This window comes from Alexandromys fortis, unplaced genomic scaffold (genome assembly GCF_014885135.2).
Source record: "Alexandromys fortis isolate MF-2015 unplaced genomic scaffold, M_Fortis_MF-2015_v1.1 scaffold_9, whole genome shotgun sequence".
NCBI lineage: Eukaryota > Metazoa > Chordata > Mammalia > Rodentia > Cricetidae > Alexandromys > Alexandromys fortis.
Genome location: NW_026067892.1, coordinates 13,529,612 through 13,554,383, shown reverse-complemented (window position 1 = coordinate 13,554,383; position 24,772 = coordinate 13,529,612). Strand labels below are relative to the sequence as shown.

Sequence of the window (24,772 nt, the reverse complement as noted above, 5' to 3'; positions counted from 1 at the left end):
GACTGAGTTAGTCTCTGTTTTAAAATGAGCAAGGGACTGCCCTCATTGGTACGTGCTTCTGGTGTCTTTTCTTGTTTCAAGAACAGGTTTTATTGGAGGCGTGGAGGAGACAAGCTTAAAGTTTAGGAAGGACTGGGTGACACTGGCTATTACATTTGGCAGGCCACATGACCTTGGCGTGTCCCTGTCCCCATCTCTAAAATGGGTAGGCATAGTCCTGCGTCATCCACGATCCTGCAGTGATTGCAAAGATCCGTGTGGAATTAAAAAAAAAAATCTCCTGCAAATCACAGCGAACCACACAGGGACGCTATTTCTAAACTCGCACAGCGATCGTGTTCCTGATTTTAGAACTGACGTCTTCACGTTTCAAGAAATCAGTTAAAAAAACAAAACAAAAAAAAAGACAGGATGACTCTTTTCAACAGAGAGTACCGAGTCCTAGTTGTCCTTTTGAGATAGATGCTGATGTCAGCTCCATCAAGAAATTATTAACCTCCATTTGGTTACTTAAAATAGACTCTACTGGCTGATTAAATGTTCTTGAACACCAAGAAAACATTCCCCTGCAGTTACCAACCGGCAAAGGCATCCTTCAAAACTATTTAAAATCAATAATAAAAACCATTTCAATGTATATAAACAAGTTAATGGAGTAGGCGAAAACAAAGCAAATTTCTTAATGAGAGGCCCTGTTGCCCCCTCCAGGCGCCTGCAGTAAACGCTGGTCTCTGACTCTCCTCCCCAGGAGCCTGGCTGCTGCCGTTCTGCTAACGTCTGACTTAGGCCAGGGGGGAAATGACATCACCGGGGTGGAAAACCGATCCGGCACTGGGAAACTTTCTACCTGCTTTCCATTTGTCGTAATTATTTTGCACAATGCAGCTTCCATTTGCATAATTTTGAGGCGTGTCATTATCTCAATTGAAAATTGTTTTAATATGGCTGAATAACTCACAATGACATCAGCCAAAGTCCTAATGAAATATACAAGTATAATCATACAGCTAATTACCAGCCGTGTTAGCATTAAAAAACAAATCATGCATAATATTAGACTATGTATAAGCAGCTGAGAATTATAAATAGAGCCGCCCTCTCTCCACAAACCCCCTAGAGTTTACTTTTAAATGGCAAGATTAATTTTCTGAGGTATGGCTCATATAGTAGATACGAAATGCCTAGATTATTACAACTCCCCGTAAGGAACAATTAAACAGAGACCGGGTGTTTAAAAACGCATCTATTCCTTGTCAACAGTTCTGACACACAGATGGGATCGTCGGAGGCTTTTATTCTTGAACCAGAATTCGCCATTTAGTTACATCAACAGAAATTAAACAGGACCTAGTGGGGGTCAACTCGGGGTCTTTTAAGTAAATATTCCAATTTCAATTAAAAAAAAAAAGAGTGACCACAAATATCCCATAAAACACAGAATGATTTCCTTCTGGGTTTAGTCCGAAGTCTGTTCGGCACCAGCTCTTTTCTGGATATTTAATCCTTCCCTTCTCCAGATCACAGGCCATGTTGAAGTAATAAATTTGAAAAGCAAATAATAAGAAATCAGGAAGGGGGAGGGAGAAGGAAGACAGCTGCGCAGGAAAGTTGGGTCGGGGGAGGGGCCTGAGCCCGGGGAGGGGGAAGGCGCTCAACCTGTTGGTGGGCTGCAGGGGTCCCACTCCGCAGCACACACCACCTTAGTCAGGCTGCGGGCGGAGCCGGGAAACCGAACGCTGAAACCCGGGGCTGCGGGGAGGGCGGGGGAGGGGTGTGTGCGGGGAGGAGGGCGGAGCTTATTTCCGAAAAGGCAGATTCCTGGGCCGAGATTCTGACGAACTCCCTTAATTAACCGGCCGCGGACCACTGAGGGGGTAATTCGATCCGGGGGGGGGGGGGGGGGGGGGGGGGGGGGGGGGGGGGGGGGGGGGGGGAGAGGGAGTGAGCTAGCGAGGCCAAAAGTGCAATCAACTCCATCAGCTCCAGGAATTTCTGCCCGGGCTGGCAGCTCCAGGGCCCCCGAGGAGTTCAGCACCGAATCATTCATTTAACAACAGACCTACCTCGAAAGCTCGCGAGCCTGAAGTCGAGCTAGCTGCCTCAAAAGTCTCAGTTTGATCACCCTGCCTCTGTCTCGGGAGACACAAAGCCTGGCCAGGGGACCGTGGTCCTCCCTCCCGCCGCGCCCTGGGCGCAGACTCCCCAAAAATAGTTCCCGGGGGTGTGTGTGGGAGGGGGTAAAGACCGCGCCACCGAGCTCGGCCCTCGGACCCGGGGAGCCTGTAGAGCCGCGGTCACACCCGCAGTGACAGAGCCCGAGGGAGGTGGCCGAGTGGCAGCGCCGGGTCCACTCCGTGTCCACCCCGCGCGCAGCCCCGCACCGCACCGCAGAGGCCCCTGCACCCGGCCCCACACCCCACTGGAAGACGTCCACTTCGCGTGGAGTCACTGGAAACCAGAACATCAAATGGTTCCGGGAGGAGGGGGAGTGGGCGCGAGATAGTTCTTAATGCCGAACGTGTTTGTGCCGGTTACACGACCGCTTTGAAATCCGCCCGGGCAGATGCGCAAGTTATTTGAATGTATTATCCCAGTACCTGTCATTTATCACTTCAGTCAACACGCCTTTGCCAACTCAATCGCTTTTGATCTCATTCTGCCTCCGTTTCGTAATTTCCGCCCTCTTAAACATATCAAATACTTAAAAGAAAAAAATAACGTGAACAATATCAGAACCCACCAAAAGAAATCCATCCAGCCTAGGAGCCAGGCACGAAGGTAAATTTTTTAAAAAGGCAAAAAAAAATGTATATACTAACGCATGGGATATTAATCTTCAAGTGGAGGTAGCAAAACCAACACACACACACACACACACACACACACACACACACCCTGGAACAAAACCCTTCTCGACAAGTTATTTGATCTTGACTAAAATCAGCAGTTGGACGGTCTTTGTAAAGCTGACAGCCAAACTCTGACAATGGTAAAATACTCCAGCCCCAGTTAGTGGCGCTACCCCTTTAAAAAACGAGCGGATCCTGCTCGCCGCAGAACTGAATACAGTATTTTCAAGCTTGCCTTATAATACGCATTACTGGAGGGGGGGTGGATAATAAAGAAGGAAGAGAGAGAGAGAGATAGGTTTACCACCTCGCCATGGTCGCTATTTCGGCCCTGGGGAGTGTCTTCTGGGAGGAAATAAAGTTTCGAGCTGGATAAAAGTTGCCGGCTGGTCCTTTCTTCCCACAACAGCTGGAGCTCCGCTATGCAAATCGGATCCTTTGGCGTACATCTTACAAAGAAAAAGTCGCCAAGGGACAAGATTCTTGGTTTGCCCTCAAGGTGGAATTGAAAAGCCTTATAGAAAATATAAGGTCCGTGCAACCCACACGGTGAGCCGACCCACTGCAGGAGGAGGGGGAGGGAGAGAGAGAGAGAAAAAAAAAAGCACCACGTAAATAATGTTGCCATCAAGCACAAATATCTATTCCCAGGCACATTCACACACAAGACAGCCAGACTCTCAATACAGACCGGCCCACAGATACGCTGGGTGAAAAAAAAAAAAATCTTACAAACCTCTCTAAATTTTGCCTCTCTTAAAAAAAAAAAAAAAGAAAAAAAAAAAAAAGAAAAAGGAAAAAAAAGCCCTCCGGGTCTCCACCACCACCCCTCCCCAGCTCCCCATATGAGGCGATAAAATTACATTATGTAGGTATGATCAGCGCAGGGATTTTTTTTAAACAATAAAAATGGTTTTGGGGGATGCAGAGGGTAAAAGTTTGGTGAAAAGTTTGTGGGGGGTGTGTGGGGGGGGGGGGGGGGTGGGTGAGCTGGGGGGCTGGGGGGTGCCGGGGGGCGCCGGGACCGCAGGAGCGGAGGAGAGCGAAATACCTGGAGTGAGTTGGGCTCCATCTCGACGTTCTGAATTGATTGAACTCAACATTCTCTCCAAACTTGTTGGCTTGAATGGATTGCATCAGGTCCTGGCAGGGAAAAGCATTCTCTGCTTGCAGCCGGCGTGAGGTCTCAATATAAAACTAAGCTCTCGCCTTCCCCTCAGCACCAAAATGATTGAAAATCTATCCTAATATTTCTTTGATGACTCAATTTTTAGCTCCTGTAGAAAATATGTGGGTTTGCTGCCAAAGATGGATTGATCAAATTCGAAATAGAGAAAACGACTGCGTCCGACCTCGGCGGGAAGCAAATTGATCAAGGCAAAAACCAGACAGAAAGGAGTAAAAAAAATTAAAACCCACCCTAAAACCAAGTAATGAGTGTATCTTTTTCTCTCAGTGCCTCGGATCTGCAGGTAATGTCAGCTGAGATTTTTGAAGCAGCCCAAGGCTCTCGATCTGAGTTGTGCATCTGACAGGACCTGCTTGTATATGTCTAATATAAAGAACATTTCCTGCAGAGATTCCGGGGCGCCGCTCCTCTTTCTAATGCTCCTTAGCAGATTTGCTGTTATTAGACATGTAGATTTGTTTGATAGTTAAATTACGCTTCCTCACTGCCATGTTTGAGAGAACTAATCTGTTAAATTATCTTCTGATGCCTATTTACACGGAAGGGAAAAGTGGGTTATCGATTATATAAACATATAAATATTAATGCATTTGTTCGCTTCGCAAAAAAAATACTAAGCAGGAAAAAAAAAGGAAGAAGAAGAGCAGAAAGACAAGTGAGCAGTGCACACACGTCTCGTGATTTTGCAACAATATTGAACGGACAGCAACTGCATTTAGGGAGAGGAACAATAAACCGTGCATGATAAATCAATACATGCGAGCCGCGAGTCTGCTCAGAATATGAATTCGGGCTCCGGGTTCTGCGTGTGCATTCTTTAATTTTGAAGTATATACACTCGTACGTGTTTACAATGCTGATGGACGCCAAGGGCTCTCTCAAATGATAATGTGTTTATATAACCCGGCGCTACAGGAATAATATACCGACTCCTACCCCACCCCCAGTCCTTCCCCTGCCCCCCCCCCAAAAAAAGGGAGGGGGAGCTTCCTCGGCAATAGTTTGAAACTGAAAAAAATAATTCATTTGCAAACTAGTTAAATATCATCAGAAATTAAGCTGTTGAAAACGAGGGCGGGGGGGGGGTACGCACCGTAAGACAATAAAGGTTTTAAATGTGTATATTTATTGTTCTGGAGCCCTGGAGCATTGCGCGGTTTGCATGCACGGCTATTATGCAAACAGAGAAACTTAAGAGCGACAGAACAAGGAGCAGGCAGAGACTGCAAAGCCTTCGCTCGCTGCGACCCAGCTGCCGGTCCTCCGCCTGGCTCGCTTGCATTTTCGCAGCGTTGATGTAAAATGGTGTACTCGCTTCCCCCACCCCTTCCCGGCTCTCCTCCCACTCTTTCCAGCACCCCCCAACCCCCCAGCGATTTTATTATATTGGCACCAATCTTTCCAGAGTGGGTCTGGCAGGCTAAAAAAGTAAACATGTACTATATGGGGGATAAGGTTTGTATAGTACGACAGTTGAAACTCGATCCGCGATAAAATTACAGGATGTTGAAATTACTAGCAAGCTATTTTTAACGCTTTCGCAACGTTTCACCTCTACTCGCAGCATCGAGTTGAGACAGGATTACTTTAATGAAAATTATATTCACATGGCTGAAGTTAATACACCCAACAGAGCACAAATGCCTCGTCTTCGGTGAGCTGGCGGTGGAAGGACCCTCTGTGTGTGTGTTTGACGCTTTTTTTCCATAACGTCTGCCTCCGCTGCAGTAAGAATTAGGGCACTTAACATTATCTAAACCACATTTTTGATTCAGAACATGGAGAAGTCATAAAAAGGCAAGATCTATCTTGTTTCTATACACACAGAGATAAACGAAAGAAAATGGCAGATCCTCCAATTACAATAAGTAATAAAAGCCCATGCCAAAAAGCCCGTATTCTGGAAGCTGTCGAAAAGCTATTTTAATAATTTAAAGTAATATCCCAAGTCTGCACCGTGGGGGAGGACAGTGTACCAATTTAGAGTCTCCCATCTTTTGCATTAGCCAAATTATGACTTGCACACCGCTCCTTAATTATCTTCCTTGAAATTTCATCTGATCTTAACATTTCATAAACATGGGGTAGAGAGAGAAATTACAGCCCTCTCGCCCTCTCTTTTTAACTTTATGGTGCACACTGCAGACGTTTGATTAGAATAACCCATTTTGTTCGTTTTTAACATATGAATGGGCTTTACTGAAGGGCATTTTTTACATATTTAAAAAATATTCATGAGCTGCCTGGGGGCTTCTGTTAGCCTCTGTCCTGCTAGTGTAAATATATACATCCAATTCAAGAGATGATATATTAAAAAAAAAAGCTAGAGTTGCTGTATTTTGACAAGATTTTCTTTGAGATCAACTGTGAGTCAGTTTCCTGCCTGACCAAGGCGGCTGCGTTTATGCAGGAAACCTCGACACAGTGCCTGAGGGCATCCCTGGATTGTGTATTAAACCTCCCTTACAAACACACGGCTTTGCACAGCATTTGAGCAACTTGGGTAGTCTTTGGTGCTGTAAGTCTTTAAGTGTCTGTAAATGACTTCACCTAATTAGAGCCCTTCTTCTGTGTCTCTTCAAGGTAGGCAGTACACTAGGCAGCAACTGCTTAATCTCCCTGATAAGATTTCCCAAACCTAGCTCTGAATATTACTGAATTTTTGCAATTTTTATAATCAGTCCCATGCTAAATCTCAAAAGGGAATCTCTTCCCCTTTCTCCAGCACCATGATCCCCAATCCCATAAACATAATAAATCTACTAAATCAATGCTCTATCCAATACTGAGAAAGGCTTTTAAAATTACAGTAGTGCCCCCCCAATATCTCTTGTTTTACCTCTTTAATGTGATGTTTGATAGACACCTGTAAATTATCTGTGGAGCAACTATCCATACAAAGAAAGTTTCAATTAAGATAAGGAGATTGTATTGAAACAGTTCTTTGAAGTGATGTAGTTAATAGCCTGTTTGATTTCTGCTTGTGAGAGAGTAATAACGTGGATTCAGGCTCCATCAATCACAAAGCAGATGTAAGACCAGAGACACCGACACCCAGGGGAATAGAGGCAAACTCCTGCAGTGCAGGGTCCCTGGGCTAATATAAAGTAAATACTCATAAACAGATTGACTGTTGTAAGAAGACAATCCATTCAAGACAGTTGTAATCATGAAGGCAACTGCTTTATTTATCTATAAAAAGGCTTGTAGCTGGGACTGGCTGGGCATAAGAGGAGGAGGGTGGAGCAGTATATGTTTACATGAGCCACTATTTCTGTTTTTTTTTTCTTCTTTCTCTCCCTTGTACTGAAACACAGTAACCTCCACCCACACATCTATATCCCTGCTGCTTTATGAGCTCCCAATTCAACTGAGTTACCTGATATATTTAAAAGGTTTAAAAAAATTAAGGAAAAAAAAATCCTTCCCTGGGCCTCAAGGGGTTGCGGGGACAGGGACACATTATTCAGTGTGTGTGAATCGTTCCATAAAGGATCAGGAGGATTAAGTTAGCTGCAAAACCCAGCAGTGACACAATTAGGCAGCTTGGGCTATAATAAACAGGATCATAAAAAAAAAAAAAGAGTACAGTTTGAAGAAAGAAGGCGTCCATTTCGAAACTGCCAATCTCTCCGCTCACCTCTGGGCCTCCTCCCCTCCCCCCCAAATTGCAAAAGGCAACTGAAGCATTTTTGACCTTGTTCATGTTTTAGAGCTTCAGCCAGCATTTTATCTACTAATTTCTACACACTACCGCATGTGGCTCGAATCTGCCACTGCAGCTTGCCTTCATTGGTGAGCGAATTGCTTGATAAAAACTGGAAACTCAACCTGGCTATTTCCTTTCTGGCTCCCCCTCGGCGCCCCCACACCCTCTTTTTTTTTTTTTTTTCTTTTTCTCTTACAGCCAGACGATACTATTTTTCTAGAAAAATCTACACCGTTAAAAACAGGGGCGGGTGGTGAATGGAACCCTAATGTCCTTCCATAGGGAAGGGTTTGGGCAAAAAGGGGAGAGTGATAGGGAGCACGTGGGGGTTGGGGGGGGGGACAAAGCTGGGAGGCAGATCCCGGCCTGCTGAGGGGACCTGATGCCAGGTGACTGACCACCCGGACCTTGGCTAGTCCTGGGCAGGGTGACAGTCAGAAGGGCTCCAGCTGCCCACCTGGTAGGTCTCCCCTTAGTTGTTTGCAAGGACAAGAAATGGGGATCCAGAGGTAACCCCTAGACCGTGTGGGTTGAATCGTGACTTTAAAAACCACCCCGTGTGATGGTCAGCCACCGCCTGGCCCATCCCCCTTTCGTGCTGGCGCCACGACGAGCCAGGGCTGGTTGGCGATGGTCAGAAGGCGCCTCCAGCAGAGCGGGCTCGCCTGGCTGTGCAACAAGTCTATGGTTAGGATGATAAACAGGGTTATACGGGTCAATGCTTTCCCGGAGACCTCTAGTGGTCAAAGGTTGAGCTACACCTTAAATTTGGGATTTCTAACTGCAGCAACCTTCTTCTGGACTGGGGTGGGGGTGGGATGCCAGCTCTGAATTAGGCTGGAGGGAGACCTTTCTAAATGGATTTCGAATGGGACCCAGGAATGACGTGGGATACTTGGAAATAAAGGTTTCCTTGGGCAAAGGGCACCTGATGTTCTTTGTGGACAGGGGAAGCCCCAAGGTCTCTTCTTACCGCAGATGAATCTCCTAATTTCAGGGAAACGGGGTTAGAAAATGCGCACATCATTTCCGGTGACAGTATCAACGCCAAGGCTGTCTTGTGTTGTTTGTTTGCTTTGCTTGTTTAACTCAAGTTAAACTTGAGTTCTAACTTCCTTTAATTATCCAAGCACTTCTTAATTTTAACCAGCCGTCACCTTTAAGTGCCTCTGACATTTATGGCTTACTGAGCACACAAACACCAAACTTCTTTTTAAAAACGTTGCCTACTCTGCACGGACGCGTATAACATATGACTTTTAGCTGAATCATGATCTCCTTTTGTTCTGGGATGGTATACCATCCCATTTCAAAAGGCAAAGTGGCGGTAATTCACAAACGCCTAGTTCTTTAGATTCATCTGTGACCCTCCTGGCTTCACTGTCCTGGAAGTTCCGAGATCTGCCTGCTTCTGCTTCCCAAGTCTGATCTCAGTTAGATTTTTTTTAAATTCCTAGAACAATTACCTTATATTATACAGAAAACAGAAACCCAGGGCATCTGAGGTTATCAAACAAACGTATATATTTGTCAATATATATGTCATCTATCATGTGAGTCATATGTGCTATATATAACATATTTATCAAATATCTAATAACCATACACATTATATATTTTTATATGTTATATAAAAATATGTGCTATATAATACATGCAATATGTTACACATTACATATAATATATCATATAATATGTTCTATATCATATATTTATTAAATATATTATATGATATAATGTATATTTTATAGTGTTATTATAAGAATATATAATATGTAAGAATATATAAAAACTATATATAATATGTATTCTTATATATATTTAAATGCACACTATATAATATCTTTGTTCCACTGGTTGGTGGGAGTATACGTCGCCTGCAGAAGTTTTCCTCTGTGTAGTTTCAAGTGGACATCAATGCTGGCCTTGAATTTGGCGATTTACAACTAGAATTAATATGACAAGCATTAAGTAAACTCTTATGTAGTCACAGAGGGAACTTGGAAGCTAAATCACCGCACTGAAAGTCAAGGAATGAGTCTTTACCTATTTTTTGCGTCTCCGTGTCCGTCGTTGCTATTATGTGACAGGAGTTAAGCCCAATTCTGACTTTGCCAAAGTCTCTTGGGTAATCGTGGCTCAAAATCGTCTATGTGCAGTGTTCGCCCATGCTGGGTGGTCAACCAAACCCGTGGGAGTGCCAGTGCCCACCCACGTCCTCCAGGGCCCCAGCCTGTCAAGGCCATGGCTCCTCTCTGGAGGCTGAAGTGTATAAATGGGGCTCATCATTGCCAAGGGCAGGAAGTGGTCAATGTCCTTGGCCAAGAAGTGCCTGGAGGCTCTTATAATCCTTGGAAAACTGGAATCAGATGGGTCTTCTGAGAGTTGCACAATGGCGTTAAAAATGTGAGTTCGAGACCAGCCTGGTCTACAAGACCTAGTTCCAGGACAGACTCCGAAGCCACAGAGAAACCCTGTCTCGAAAAAAACAAACAACAACAACAACAAAAAAGTCATTTTATTATTTTTTTTGTATATGTGTATATGGTTTGTATACATGTTCATGTGTATGTATATGTTTATTTGTACATGGGCTCGTGCATACACGAGCATTTGTGTATGTGTGCGCACACACGCGCGTGCATGTTTTTTTTGTGTGTGCGCTGGTACGTGTGTATGGGAAAGTCCAAGCTCACATTACATGTCTTCCTCTATCACTTTCCTCTTTATTTATGAATCAATGTCTGTTGCTGAACTTGAAGTTTGCCAATTCTAGCCAGTTTAGCGTGACTGTTTATCAGCCCCTCTCCCATCCCCCGTCTTTTCGTCCAGAGTGTTGGAATTAGTCCCATACCTGCCTGGCATTTATATAGGTGCTGGGGTTTAAACCCCAGTACGCATGCCTGTGTGCTAAGCGCTTCATCCACTAAGCCAACTCCCTACCCATGTGACGCCACTTTAATGGTGTATTGGAACTAATTCCCAGCAGGACCCCGGAGTTGATTATTACATTTTGGGGGGACTTTGCAAGCAGGCGATTAAGCGCACCCAGTATTAAGCCTTAACTTCCATAAATTCACAGTTCCCTAAATTATATTAATGAACAAGGAAACAGACCGAACCCCATTACATTGCATTCTGCTGCTGCCGTCTCTACTCTGGAGGTTACCTCTATCCCATGTTTCCCTCTTCCCAATGACATCCTTACTACTGAGTATCTCTTCGGCATCCGCTGACGTGACAGTGGCGGCTTTGAAGCATGAAAGAATGATAGCATTTATACCATGGGACTCAATAAAGGTTATACATCAGAATATGATGTATTGCCTACTGATAAGTTCGACTTAGGGGAGAACAATGGTTTGACTCTGAACTGTCTCTCGAAAGGTACGCCTGGCTGCCAGCTGAAGGCACTTGGGGAAGTGGTTGGGCTTTGATTCCATCCGTGGGTTCACTTCCAGGTAGTCGCTTAAAACGCTTGGCGGATGATTGTAGAGGCCTAGGAAATAGAGGCCAGTTTGAGAGGCAAGCCACTGGGTACTTGAGTTTGAAGGATATGCTTGCCCCCGGCTGTTCTTGGTCTCTGTGTTTTCTATAACCAGGATGCGAGACTCTTTCCTCCGCCACACGCTTTCTGTTTGCTAAAACCTTTGGCTTTACTTCAGGCCCAAAGTGACAGGGACGTCGTGACCCTCAACTGAGACCTGCAAAACTGTGAGCTCAAACAAATCTTTCTTCCTTCAAACTCCCCCTCAAGTACTTGTTCCCATAACAGAATGCTAACCAGGAAACTAAAGGACAGAGGAAATTTGGTAGATTAAGATGGATAATTTTAGCTGTTGACTGGGCCGGTGGAGGAGGGGGTTGGCCTGCATTGATGGCCTAACATTATCCTCAGTATGTTTGCAAGGAAGTCACCGAATGGGATTCATATTTTGCTAAAGTGGACTGTGTCCCCTGATACGGATGGAGATACAGTCAAAAGCTCAGCACAACCAGTTTATAGAAGAGGAACACCCTTACCTGACTTGAGCTTGGAATTTGGTCATTCTCTTAGGCCTTCAGAGTGAACTCAGAACATTGGCTCCCCTGACCCATAGGACTTTCGACTCTGGAAGTACATGCTGGCTCTTCTAAGTTTTCTGCTTATTCACTTCAGCCCTAAAGACTTTTTAGTATCCATTAACAATCATGTACACCAATACTTTATAATAAATTAATATATACAAACATACACATAAACACACACACACACGTACTTTATTGGTTCTCTTCCCCTGGAGACCCTTGACTAATCTGCAAATTAAACCTAAAAGTATGCTAAAAACCTGTTTCCAATTATTTTATGACTAGCACAGAAATGGAGGATATATTGAAACTCATTATTTATTACCAGAAAGAAGTTGCTTGTATTATTAAGGAGAGAATGAAATTCAGGGATGCACCCTTAAGGTTTATTTTTTAACTTCTGTTTTATTCTTTGGGAGAAATGAAAATGTCAACTGGCATCTATTTATTCATTTTGAGACTGTAGCTATGGATAGAGTTAAGCAAATATCTACAAAACGATAGAGTGAGAATAAATTGCTGTATGTAATGAGCAAAACTGATAATTTTATTACTATTTGGAACTTTCTTCTATGTCAGTAAAATGTATGTATTATTACTTTCCCCATTGATTTAATAAGATGTTTGACAAAAGGCATTTTAAGGGATGAAGGCCTTACCACCACCACCACCAACACTACCACCACCACCACCACCACCACCATCATCATCATTGTATTGTCTTTTGATTTAAAGGCATGTGGTTCATCAGGCCTGCAGAGGCAAAGAGGCAGAAGTGTAAGGCGACTGACCACATTGCTTCTGCAGACTGGAAGCAAACACCAGGGCTGGGCTGTTAAGCTTCAAGGCCCACCCACAGTGACTCACTTTCTCTAGGAAGGCTACCCCTCCTAAGGATCCCACACCCTTCCAAGCTGGGAACCAAGTATTCAAACATATGAGCCCACGGGGGACATTGTACATTCATATCACAGCAGTGTATAACAAACTTATATCCCCTTATATGTATGTATGTGTACAATTAGGTATAGATACACACACATAGAAACCTAGACATCTATATAGTATACACAGGTACATATGTATATAAGTACCATAATTATATATACATAGACACACGCACATGTTGAGAGAGTTCCTTGTTCATTTCCCAACTGACCTGATTTGAAATAATCACACAGAAACTAAATTATTTGCAATACTGTTTGGCCAATAACTAAAGCATATTTCTAGCTAGCTCTTATATTCTACACAAACCCATCTCCATTAATCTGTGCATCACCATGAGGTCATGGCCTACCAGCAAAGTTTTCCAGCTGGCAGCTTGTATCTTTCTCCTCTGAAAGAAACATGGCTTCTCATTGACTCTGCCTTCTTTCTACCAACATTCAGTTAATTTTTCCTGTTTAATTCTATTCTGTTAAGCCACTGGCTGAAACAGCTTCTTTATTTGTTAACCAATAAAAGCAACACATATGTGGAAGAAGGACTTTCCACACCATTTCCCCTTTTCTGTCTAAATGAAAAGGAAGGTTTTAACTTTAACACAGTAAAATTACATATAACACAACAGGTATCAAGCAAGGATTACAGTTACAATATCTATATCTACTTTATCTTTTTTTCATAACTAAAGAAAACTATAATTATAACTATCTACTCTGCAACTCCATCAAAGAAGGATATAATATTCCTTAAGTAAACAGGAAGTGCATTGTAAGCAACTTCCAAAACTCTAGAATTGACAGAGACATCTCACTGCTGGACAGTCACCCAAAGTTCTTCAGTAAGGCTGCAGGTACCCCCATCTTCAGCCTACTGGCCCATAGTCTCTGGCAGACTTTTACATGAAGCAGGAAATTTCAAAGACAGTTCTGCCTATATTGGCATTTTATCAGTCACTTTCTTCTGTGTCCTGCAGAATGTCTGGCAGACTCTTTCATGAAGCAGGAACCCTGAAGGATGATCTCACCTTTAGGCAACTTCAGTAGTCATTTTTCTGTGGGCCCTGCAAGTCAAGTCAAGCAGTTCAGGCAAGAGCAGTTTCTTATCCAAATGACTAACAAACTCCATGAATAGCTTCTTTGATGCCCATTATCCTCTTGAAGTAGATTGCTGCTGCCAGGAACAGATGTGTATCACTATCATGAAAAGGCCTAAATTCTTAAAACATCTTAAATGCCATATTCTGTAGTCTTTGAAAGGTTTGAAGAATAACTATCCATCTGAAATATATCTCTGTACATCTAGAAAATCTAACTGACTATGAGATTAAACATTATAGATGATTATCTATTAACTTATATTTCTTAATTATGTATTACATTTTAAATGAGCTGTACAAGCACAATAGCTTAATCAAGAGCAGTATATATATGTGTGTTTTATATATGTATATATAAAACAAAAGTGATCTTAAATTTGTATCAATAGACCAAGATCCACATCAATGCAAAGTATTCATCTCAATATCATATCAAACAAACATTTATAAACAATATTTGGGAATGTGGGCATAGTTTTGTGCTGGCAAACCAGAAAGCTGTCTCCTAAAAAAGCCAGGCAGTCTTTACTGCTAAAGCTGAGGCAAGAAGCCTCTTAAAGGAGCCACATCTCTGCTTTCCACCAGAAAACAGAGCAAGAAGCTGTGTTAAACTCTGTTTGTTTTTTTGTTGTTTTTTTTTTGTTGTTGTTGTTGTTGTGTGTCTAGAATTCCTTTAAAATCTTTCTCGGGTTTTTAAGTGGATTTGGTTGACCAGGCAAGAGTAGTTTCTAGCCCAAATGGCTAGCTTTGTTACACTGAAAGCAAACTCCATAAGGAATTTCTTGGATGACCATTATCCTCTTGAAGTAACTGGTGCTGCCAGAAGCAGAAATCACTGTGAAGAAAAGTTAAGTTCCTAAAATATTTTAAATGCCATATTCTGTAGGAATTTGAAGTGTGTGAAGATTACCTATCTATTTGAAATATATGTCTGCATATCTAGAAAACCTAACTAACATGTTTGACTATTACAGATGACTATTAATTTGCATTTCTTAACTATACATTAATTTTTAAATGAATTGTTTAAACATAGTACCTTAAACAAGAGTAGAAATATATACATAATGCCACAAAATTAACCTTAAATTTGTATCAGTAAATCAAAATCCTTATAAATGTAAAGTATTTTGAGAATAATATTTGTTTTTGGATTAAAATAGATTCAATAATCTACCCTTTTTTCACCTACAGGTTCTCATCTTTTGTGGAAGCAAAAGTAGAATCTCTTTTCCAAAGCAACATATCCTCAGACCCAAAGTTTGAAGTCGAGATATCTTTATGCTGGTTTAGCTTAGCAGTTGCCATAATCAAATGTCTGTCATAGTTAGTTCATTAACAGTCAAAAAAGTCAAATGGAACACAATAGCATACATAATCCAGACTCTCTGTGTATTTGCCATTTTTGTGTGGTTTATTATAATTTTTATTGTTCTATTTCCTTTTTAAGAACCTCAGTTTATTATCTTTAAATTATTCATTTAATCTATGACTCTGTCTATCCTTTACCTCTCTCTCTCTCAAGCCTATGCATATATAAAAAAACACATTGTAACTGTTTAGAGGCCTTTTTGTCTGAATCTGTCTTTATTGTGTATCTGTAATCATTTTTTGACCATGAGAGTTTTAAAATATTAAGTGGGCCTGGCCAGGATCAACAAAATGGTTTTAGCTGATGGCTGCTGCCCATTGGCTTTCCAACGTGGAAGAGGTATGTTCACCACCTGGGAGCCATGCTAGTCGCCTAAACTCTAGGGGACACTGTGGGTTCATGCTACCATCAAGCAGCTTATAACACACTGCCCACAAAACCCATTTAACTGCTTCATAGCAGGACCTGCTGAAAAAGCCATCTGTGTCATGAGCATGAACTAGGAAGCCATCTTCTAAAGGAACCGTGGCATCTGCTCATCACCAGGAAACAGAACTTATCTGAAAAACATGTGGCTACAAGAAAACTGTACTTGACTCCCATTTTTGTGGGTCTAAAAACCTTCTTTTTAAAGTTTTTTTTTGTCTTATGTGGATCCATGCCAGATTGTGGGTGCCATTTGTGACTGGAGGTTTCTCTTCCACCTCCAGTTCCCAAATAACCACTCTAAGGCTTAAGATTCATTACAAACTGCTTGGCCTATTAGTTCCAGCTTATTATTAACTAGCTCTTACAACGTGAATTAACCCATTTCTGTTAATCTATGTATTACCACATGGCTGTGATGTTACCTCACACCTTGCTTCTCCAGCAGCTGCTGGTATTTGTCTGGGTCCACCTTATTTTTCCCTTTCCCTTTGCTTGGATTTCCCGCCTAGTTGAATTTTGCCCTGCTATAGGTCAAAGCATCTTCTTTGTTAACCAATGGTGATAAAACATTTTCACAGCATACAGAGAGATAATCCCACATCAATGCAGCTTGTCGACTGAATACCAGGGACTTTGCTAATGCCACCACTAGTGTAGGAACAGAGCACTCCTTGAATTTTTTTCCCCACCCAGTGGATGACAATGTTGTTCCCCCTTTGTGTTTGTCCTAAAGCACTTATAATTTTGTTGGTTGTTATTAAATATTTGAGTTCTTTTGCACAGTGTGGTTCAGTTACTATGTGTGTGAAGGGACCCTTCAGAATGAAAGGTGCGATATAAATAGAGGATTATTTTAATAATGAATTGTTGCAAGTTGCAATATGGAAATGTGGTAATTCACTAATCCTATATCAGCCCATATATCTGGGAAACAGACATGCATTACCTTGCCATTTGAATCTAACACCATTTATATCTTATTTTTTTTTTGAAATGTCCAATCATTTTTTTAAATGAGAAAAAGCAGTGGAGGGAAAAAAAAAACCTCCTTTAATGCAATGCTTCAGCTGAAAGTTTAATGACACAAAAGGCAGGCAATTCAAACTTACAGGTCCCGCAGCAACTGTAACTCTGCTATATAGCACATTTAGGCATAGATTTCACAGCATGTACCTCGATACAAAATACTCCTCACTGGGCCTGCAAGGGGGCAGAGTGATGGTTGCTATGGGTACCATGACTTTGAATTTCCAGATTTTTGGAGAGTTTACATTCTCAACCAGAACATCACATTAATAGTTCATTTTTTTCTTTTTGCACTGAAAATAATAAAGGCAGTACTGTTGTTTGCCCTGTCAAACCCATCCCCAGCTCAGTCCACTGCACAGTATAAATACCTCCCCAAACACGCTCACCCTACTTGCTAAAATTAAACACATGACCTCAGCCAAGGAAATATTTTAGTTTGCAAATTTATACGCGATGACTTTCACTTGGATTAGCTAAATCTGCTTTCTCATCCTTTCTTGAAATCACCAGTAAATTCAGGTTAACTCTTTCAGAATTTGGACATATTTTATCTGGTTTTCATGGCTGAGAGGATAGGATAATCATATTCATTGTATATGAAATATGCAATGTGTGTATTTATAATTTATGCTCTGTCTACTTCCAAAAGGAACTGGAGCCAGCTAACTGCAGGCATTCAGTTATTCATTTATTCCTTGAGCACACCAGGCAACTTTATGTCTTTATATTGACGGTCTCAGGATCTCTTTTCACTTTTGACAATTAATGGGGACATCAGAGTCTTTGTTTATGGTGGAGATGTCTATATGCATCTAACTCTGAACATAAATGCACATATACATAGCTCTACGTAGACCCCAATCCTAGACTTTAAAGTGGAAACAGCTACAATTATTTATTCATTAACTTACTGTAAAGTAATAAATTCATTGAGAAAAATATATTTTTATAAAAATAATTTTCCTTCCAAAAATGATAAACTGTGATAGGAAAAGATACTATTTAAGGCCACAAGGTTGCTTGGAAACCCCACTGTAGTCTGTGACAGATAAATAGTTAAGAGAAGCAAATGATGTCTTGGTGTTGTAGTGATTGTTGTCTTGACCCCACAACCTCCCGGAAATGTCTAGATTCCCAGACAACACTTGAAGAGCTAGCATTGTGCATATTTGCCCGTGCTGTTCTGCCAAGTCTATGGCTGTTCTCTGCCTGCAGAAAGCTCCTATTCATACTTCAAAGCAGGAGGGAGGTCTATATATTGACACGTCTTTTAGCTGGATTTGGATAGAACTTCCTGCGTACCCCACCCAGACCCTTTATATATAGCACCTGACTTCATGTTTAATTACCTGATGTTACTCTCCACATTTGCCAAGGAGAGGCCACATCTGTTCTTTTTGTTCCCTACCATGGTAGCTGGCATCCCATATATACACAATATGGGGAGTTTAATTCAATGAGTGATACATGGATACTCTAATTCACCGAGCCCCGAATGCATTTTTAGTCACTCGGCACAACCATCTCGAATTTAATCCATGCCGATGCTGGGAGGGTGGCACTCTTCAGTATTCCTGAGAGAGATGACTGAGGCTTCATTGAAGTTCAGTAGCCAGCAAATGACAGAGTTTGATGGGTCCTAGCACCGATGTGAGAAAGAAGACAAAGCAAGAAGCAGAGCCTCTGCCTTTAAGCCATCTATAGCCTACTCTGGGAGATAAGACATGGAGCCCAAATAAAAGCCACATAACAATATGGAAGTCAGTGCACAGACGACCATAATTAAAGCAATGCCGACTTTGCCGGAATAGCTACTTCCCTAATGAAATATTTAGGGTCAAGCCTTTGGAGTGTCTCTGTCTCTTACTAGACCCTTGATTTAGAATGCTTGTCAGATAAATATATATTTATTTGTAAGTTAATATTTGCTATTGCACTAATCTATTACACAGATATCACACATATATTAATGTTCTCAAAGCTATTAATCACAGATAAATCTATAAGGCTGAGGCAGCTGTATTTATTTATATACGCGTGTGTGCAATCCGATTTGTTTCAGAATGTTGATTAATTATGCGCCTTGCTTTGGAAACAGTTCATCTAGACTAGGAAGGCTTAATGTAGGCTACAAATCTGCTCTTCTGGGACCCCCTGTAGGGCTGTGTCACCCATTTGTGGTCAAGTCACTGAAGATCGAGTGCCATGTAAAGCTTGGGGGCCTTCTTGAAGCCAGAGAAAGCAAGGGTGAAGCCAATCTTGATATTTTAAAGTTGAAATGCCAAAAAGTTACATTTTGTAAAATAACGAATTTTTTTTTTGGCATCCTACATACCTAAAAGTCAGTGTCCACACTCTACCTTACTGTAGATGCTTTACCTAAGTTAGTGTTCATGCCAACAGGTTACCTAAGTCAGTGCCCATGCTCCATGTAAGTTCGTGCCCATGCTTTGCCTAAGTTAGTCTTCAGGCTTTACCTAGGTCAGTGTCCACACTTTGATGTCTTGGAGCAGCCCCCATTTTGGGTGTACCTGGCCAGTGAAAGTCTGAGAGTGAAATGTCTTGAGCTGCATCCTGCTCCTGGTTGAGTGTACCCTTCTTGTGTGTCTGTAGATGCACAAATATTTGTGCAAGTGTCTGTAGAAACCAGAGGCCAGTCTACTATACCATATTTTTTTTTTTAAATAGGACCTTTTATTGGCCTAGAATTTGCCAAATAAACTAGGTTGGCTGGGGCCTACCCCTCTGTGCCTCACTAGCACTGACACCGCAAATATGTGCTGTAATTTCCTTCCTTCCTTCCTTCCTTCCTTCCTTCCTTCCTTCCTTCCTTCCTTCCTTCCTTCCTTCCTTCCTTCCCTCCCTCCCTCCCTCCCTCCCTCCCTCCCTCCCTCCCTCCCTCCCTCCCTCCCTCCCTCCCTCCCCCCCCCCCCTCTCTCTCTCTCTTTTCTCCCTATGTGGGTTCTGGAGATTGAATCCAGGCCCTCATGCCTGCAAGACAGACACTTTACCAACTGGGCTCCCCCGCCCTGGCTGGGGGCTTTGAACTTGCTTTCCAAGCATAATCATTGTGGAGGTGGTGATCTTCTACTGTCTTGTCTCAATAATCTTGGGTCAATACACAGGCATTCATATGGAAGTGTGAAGTTATTCCAGAATGCTTTTCAGAACAGCATCTTTCATCCCACACAGGTGGGAACTGAGATGGCGGCATGCCGTGGAGCCGCAGCAAGAATGGAAGGTGAGGAACGACGAGAAGAAAGCTTTGGGATTGACTGGGGGAGGGAGAGGGTGCTCGTTCCATCCGAAAAATGGTCTTCTCTTCTATGCCATGAGCTTCCTCTTTTCAAGCCTTTCCTGACAGTGTGTGTGAATAGAACAGACCAGAGTAATCACAGCTTCTCCAGCATTAGCTGACTCCTTCAACCCAGGGATTCACTGTGAATGTTGCTAATGGAGGATGTAGCTCTCCACACTCCGAAGTTAGTGAGCTCCTTGGATTTATCTTGATAGAAGTGATCCAGAAGTCACCTTCGAGCCCCTGTGGATGATGGATGCGTGTGGTTCTAGACTAGAGGTTCTCAACCTGTGGACCCCACAGGGGTCGCATATTAGATAGCCTGAATATCAGATATCTACATTCTGATTCATAAGAGCAGCAAAACGAAGTAGTCATGCAATACTTTTATAGTTGATGGTTACCACAACTGTATTAAAGGGTAGCTGCCTTAGGAAGGTTAAGAACCAGTGTTCTAGCCATAGGCATCCAAATTGTAACCAGCATGAGAGCCTGGCTTGGTCTTCAAGATTGTCCCAGCAGAGTGGAATGAAAGGGTATCTGAGAATCTAGAAGCCTAGGCCTATGGGATTCTGGGAGTAAATGCTATGACCTTTTGTCATGCGTGCGCAATGTACATTGTTAGGTAAAAAATGACCCAGGTTGATTGTGGGAGAGCATCATGTGCAGACAGAAACCATATCATGTTGTTACCTTGCCAAAGTTTAAGATGGATTTTGTCAAGTATAGAACAGTGTGCGAGCCATCATCTTTCTTAAACCTACAAACCACACAAAGGCAATGGGAGGCTCCAACATCAGAGCTATGACGGTACCTCACAACCCTTCCTGCTTTCTGTGTGCTGCTTCTTCTAGCCAATCTTCATTTTGTACTCTGTAGCACACCCATCTGAAAGAGCCCAGCACAGAAAGGAAAGCATGGGCAAACAATAACAGCAATTTATTGGCCCCAATGCGCCTGTGGACCTCTCTTTATTGGCCCTACTCCATTGGGGCATGGAATAGATTGAGACTGGGTAGCCAGTCTTGAGTTGATGTTACTTTCATGAATGTGAGTGTGTATGTGTGTGATGTTGTTCTTGTTTGCATCCATGAATGTCTAAGTGCAGAGACATCCTTTGGTAGACATGTGCCAAAGATCAGATATACTGCTCCATCACTCTCTACTGTATTCTCTTGAGACAGGGTCTCTCCCTGAACCTAGAGCTAGGCTGTTGGCCAGAACATTTCAGCCATACTTCTGTCCCTGCCCATATGTCATGCCTTTTTAGGTAGGAGCTGGGATTAGAACTTAAGTCCTTATACTTAAATAGCAAGTGTTTTTACCTGTCGAGCCACCTCTCCAGTCCCTCGATCTGTGTTCTTAATAACACCCCTTATCATCAGTTTGATGATAGTGTCCTAGATGTTACAAAAAAAATTCACACGCTTGATGAAAGAATGTATTAAAATTTCCATCCCTCTGTCTGATAAAAAAATTTAAATTAAAATATGAAATTACATTAATAACCCATCAACTTGGCAAAGATTTTTCAATTATAGTCAGGGTTTGGGTAAAAGTAACAAAATGGAATTTGCTCAGCTGGTGGAACTGCCAATTTACACAGTACCTCTGAACACCAATTTGGCTACATAGACTTTCAAGAGGTCTCTTTGATACAGTGGACCATCAGTCAAAAATTTCATTTCTATGAAATTATCCTTAGAAAAGAGTTGGCTAAGTTCTCAAAAGAAATGATGTACAAAATTTATAGAACACATTGAAGTGGAAGAAAAGAACATCAGAAAAAAAAACATGAAATTTAACATGATTAATTAATATGGATAATTAAGAACTGGCTAAATAGAATATGGTATGACGCCAATAAGAAAATGTTCACACGTATTGAAAATGTTATAGAAACACATTTATTGACACGGGCAGATGTTTACAGTAATGCTAAGTTTAAAAGGAAAATTTTAAAAACTTAAAATATAAGTTTTGACAACGTAAGCAGGGGGATTACAAATCTCTGTACTTTCTGGTAGCCTTCAGCTGCTCTTCCCTATGCAAGGCTTTGCTTAGGGCACGTGTGAAAAATGGAAACAATGCTTGGACCTCTCTGCCTCGACCGTTAGCAAACTTTCTGCATGTGTGCCGTGAGTCTATCAGGAGTGAGTTCAAAGCCAAATTAATAGCTAACATTTACAGAACACTCACCACGGGCCAGGAGAACTACGAAATGCCTTGAGTTATTTCTTTTCATCCTTACAACCCTCAGTCATGCTTTTTAATCCTTGAAGAAACCGAAGCACAAAGAGACCGAATCACTCGCCCAGGTTCACTGAGGAGGCAGCTTCTAAGTGGATGTGAATAATTTGTAGGATTTTGAGATAAGGGAGCGAAGTTGACCCTGGGGTGCTAAGCCACGGGTTCCTGGGGAAAAGGCCTGTTTGCTGGTTACAACCAACACAGAGGATCAGTTTATCTGAATAAAAATAGACCCACCCTTTGTATAGATAGACTACCCGAGGAAGCCAGCGTGGGTAAATAACTGTCGTGTCTGCCAGGACAGTTAAGTTCTCTGCCAGAGAAAAGCACTTCATTGATTCGATTTTTTTCTGTTTCAGTTGGGTGGAATACAAGGGGTATTTGATCTGTGGAGGCTGCTCTAAGTAGTTAATTCAGTTCAATTTTGGTAATTTGGGAGTTTTGTTTGGATAGCCTCTCCTCCATCCCCTTACCGTATTTGTCTCTATAATCATTGATCTCTGTGATCTTGGGGTTCTCCAACTTTGTCACGTGGTTTTTCTCCATCTCTTACAATCTGGGGAAACACAGACACAGAAGTCGCAAGTGCTGAGAGAAGGTTAGAGCTTCTTTTAGCAGGGTCAGGGAGAGGAGTTAGGGCAACTGGAGGTGTGGCTAGGCGAGCCTTTAAGTTGACTTTGCAAAGCACTTAGCATAAGAAAGACATCACTTGCCTTAAATAAAAAGAGTGAGGCAGCTGATAAGTGACCTAGTCCCTAGGACTTGTAGGGGGTCTGGGAGCAGTCTCAGGAGAACCCCAGTGCAGTGCGGTGCCCTAACTCTTGGGTCTCTGTCTAGCCTGAGGGGTTGTCAGGCAGAGGACACTAAGGCTCTGTAAGAAGCTGGACACCGGATCTTTGGAAGGATGGGAAGATCTAGGTGATTGGCATTCCACTGGAACATTTCTGTTTCATTAAATAAATGCCTCTGCTTCCCGCTCTCCTCCTCTTCGTTCATGGACACCAACTCCAAGTTCTCCTGTAAAGAATTCTGTTGCTGCCAGCCAGCAAGGCTCTGTCTATCAAGAACTCCAGGGGAAGCTTTTTTCCTCTTTCCTTGACTGGGGCATTACAATGACTCGTGGCTGGATTTCTTAAAGAGCTATAATAAATGGACAGCCATGGTCTCTGCGAGAATGTGGATTAATTTATTCCAGTACCATGAAGTCAGTGGCTTAAAGAAGGTATCAGCTACCAGACTGCACCTTCAACCTACCAGGTATTCTGTGGGTTGGAAGGTTCACGGGCAAGAGCCTGATTCAAGCCCCAAAATGGGAGCGTGAATGCTAACATGGTTAGAGTCTTTACTATTTCACAAGTAAGAAATATTCTCAGCTATTTCTTAGAGCTTCAAGTTCCTCCTAGGTGAATGGGACAGATGACATGAAACTACTCATCCCTTAGAAGTCCTATGAGAACAGGAGGTGTGAATCAGTCTATCGTGGTTAAAGGCATCATTTGGTATTGTTAAAAACAAAATGAAAGAAAACTGACCCACTCCCAGGCTGTGTGTGGAGGAGAAGGCAATGCCAATAGGGGCCAGGTCAGGGGAGGAGGTGACTCTTCCTAGGACTTGGTTGCAACCAATGAGATTGCCTCTCCATGGAGATGTCATCCAGTCAGGAGAATCCCAAATGACTGAGACAGTTGTGGGGCAATGTGGACGGCCTGTGTTCAGTCTAGGGAGGATATTGATGCCTTTGAAGAATGTAACTGGGCGAGCCAGTGAGATGGCTCAGTGGGCGAAACACTTGCCTCAGAAGTCCAACGTTCTGAGGTCAGTCGGTGGAAGAGATCAGTCTGTGGACCCTACAGAGAAGGCAGAAGGAGAGAACCAACCCTACAAAGTTGCCCTCTGACCTCTACTCACTCACAATACCACGTACACAACAATAACAAGAAAGAACTAGGATGATTTTTTAAAAACGAAAATTAAACTTGTCCGTTTTTTTTTCTTCTTCTTCTTCTAAAGCGCTGTCTGAAATTTTATCTGTTAGAACAGGCTTCTTTGGAAGAAAAATGGGTCAAATAAATCTGAGTTAGACAAAGTGAAAACGGATGTTCTTTCAGCCTTTAGAATGCTAACACAATACTTCAGAAGGCCCTGGGAGGGAGGAAGTGTTGCTGTTCTAGAGGGCGGTGACCTTGAGTTAACACCTGAATGGAGAAAGTGCTGTGCAAGAGGAGCCTGGAGGTTCTGAATTTTGAAATTTTGAATGGTATTCACCTCTCACCTTAACACTTAAGGGTTCTGGAGGCTGGAGAGATAGAGATAGCTCAGCGATTCAGAGCATTAAGTGCTCTTGTGGAAGACTGGGGTTCAGTTCCCAGCACCCACATTGCAGCTCACAAGCACCTATAACTCCAGTTCCAGGAGATCTGACTTCTCTTCTAACCTTCATGCACAGCCCTCCCCAAATATATTCACACATATACATACGTACATTATCGTACATATTACACGTGCACACACACACATATAGTCACATATATGTGT

General features: G+C 42.5%; 2 protein-coding genes across 3 annotated transcripts in view; both read right to left on the bottom strand.

The window, feature by feature from the left end:
- The window catches only part of Arid5b (AT-rich interaction domain 5B), a 175,974-nt gene extending 172,011 nt beyond the window's left edge, over window positions 1–3,963 (bottom strand). The window contains exons 1-2 of one of the 2 annotated variants that reach the window (XM_050139363.1): window positions 3,901–3,963; window positions 3,157–3,411 (exon numbers count right to left, since the gene is read on the bottom strand). In XM_050139363.1, coding sequence (XP_049995320.1) covers window positions 3,157–3,411; window positions 3,901–3,921 — 276 coding nt within the window. In that variant the 5' untranslated portion in view covers window positions 3,922–3,963. Of the gene's footprint in view, window positions 1–2,063; window positions 2,274–3,156; window positions 3,412–3,900 lie in introns of those variants that run through there. The other variant, XM_050139372.1, reaches the window with a different exon arrangement.
- The window catches only part of Cdk1 (cyclin dependent kinase 1), a 1,182,536-nt gene that overhangs the window by 270,850 nt on the left and 886,914 nt on the right, over window positions 1–24,772 (bottom strand). The window lies entirely within an intron of this gene.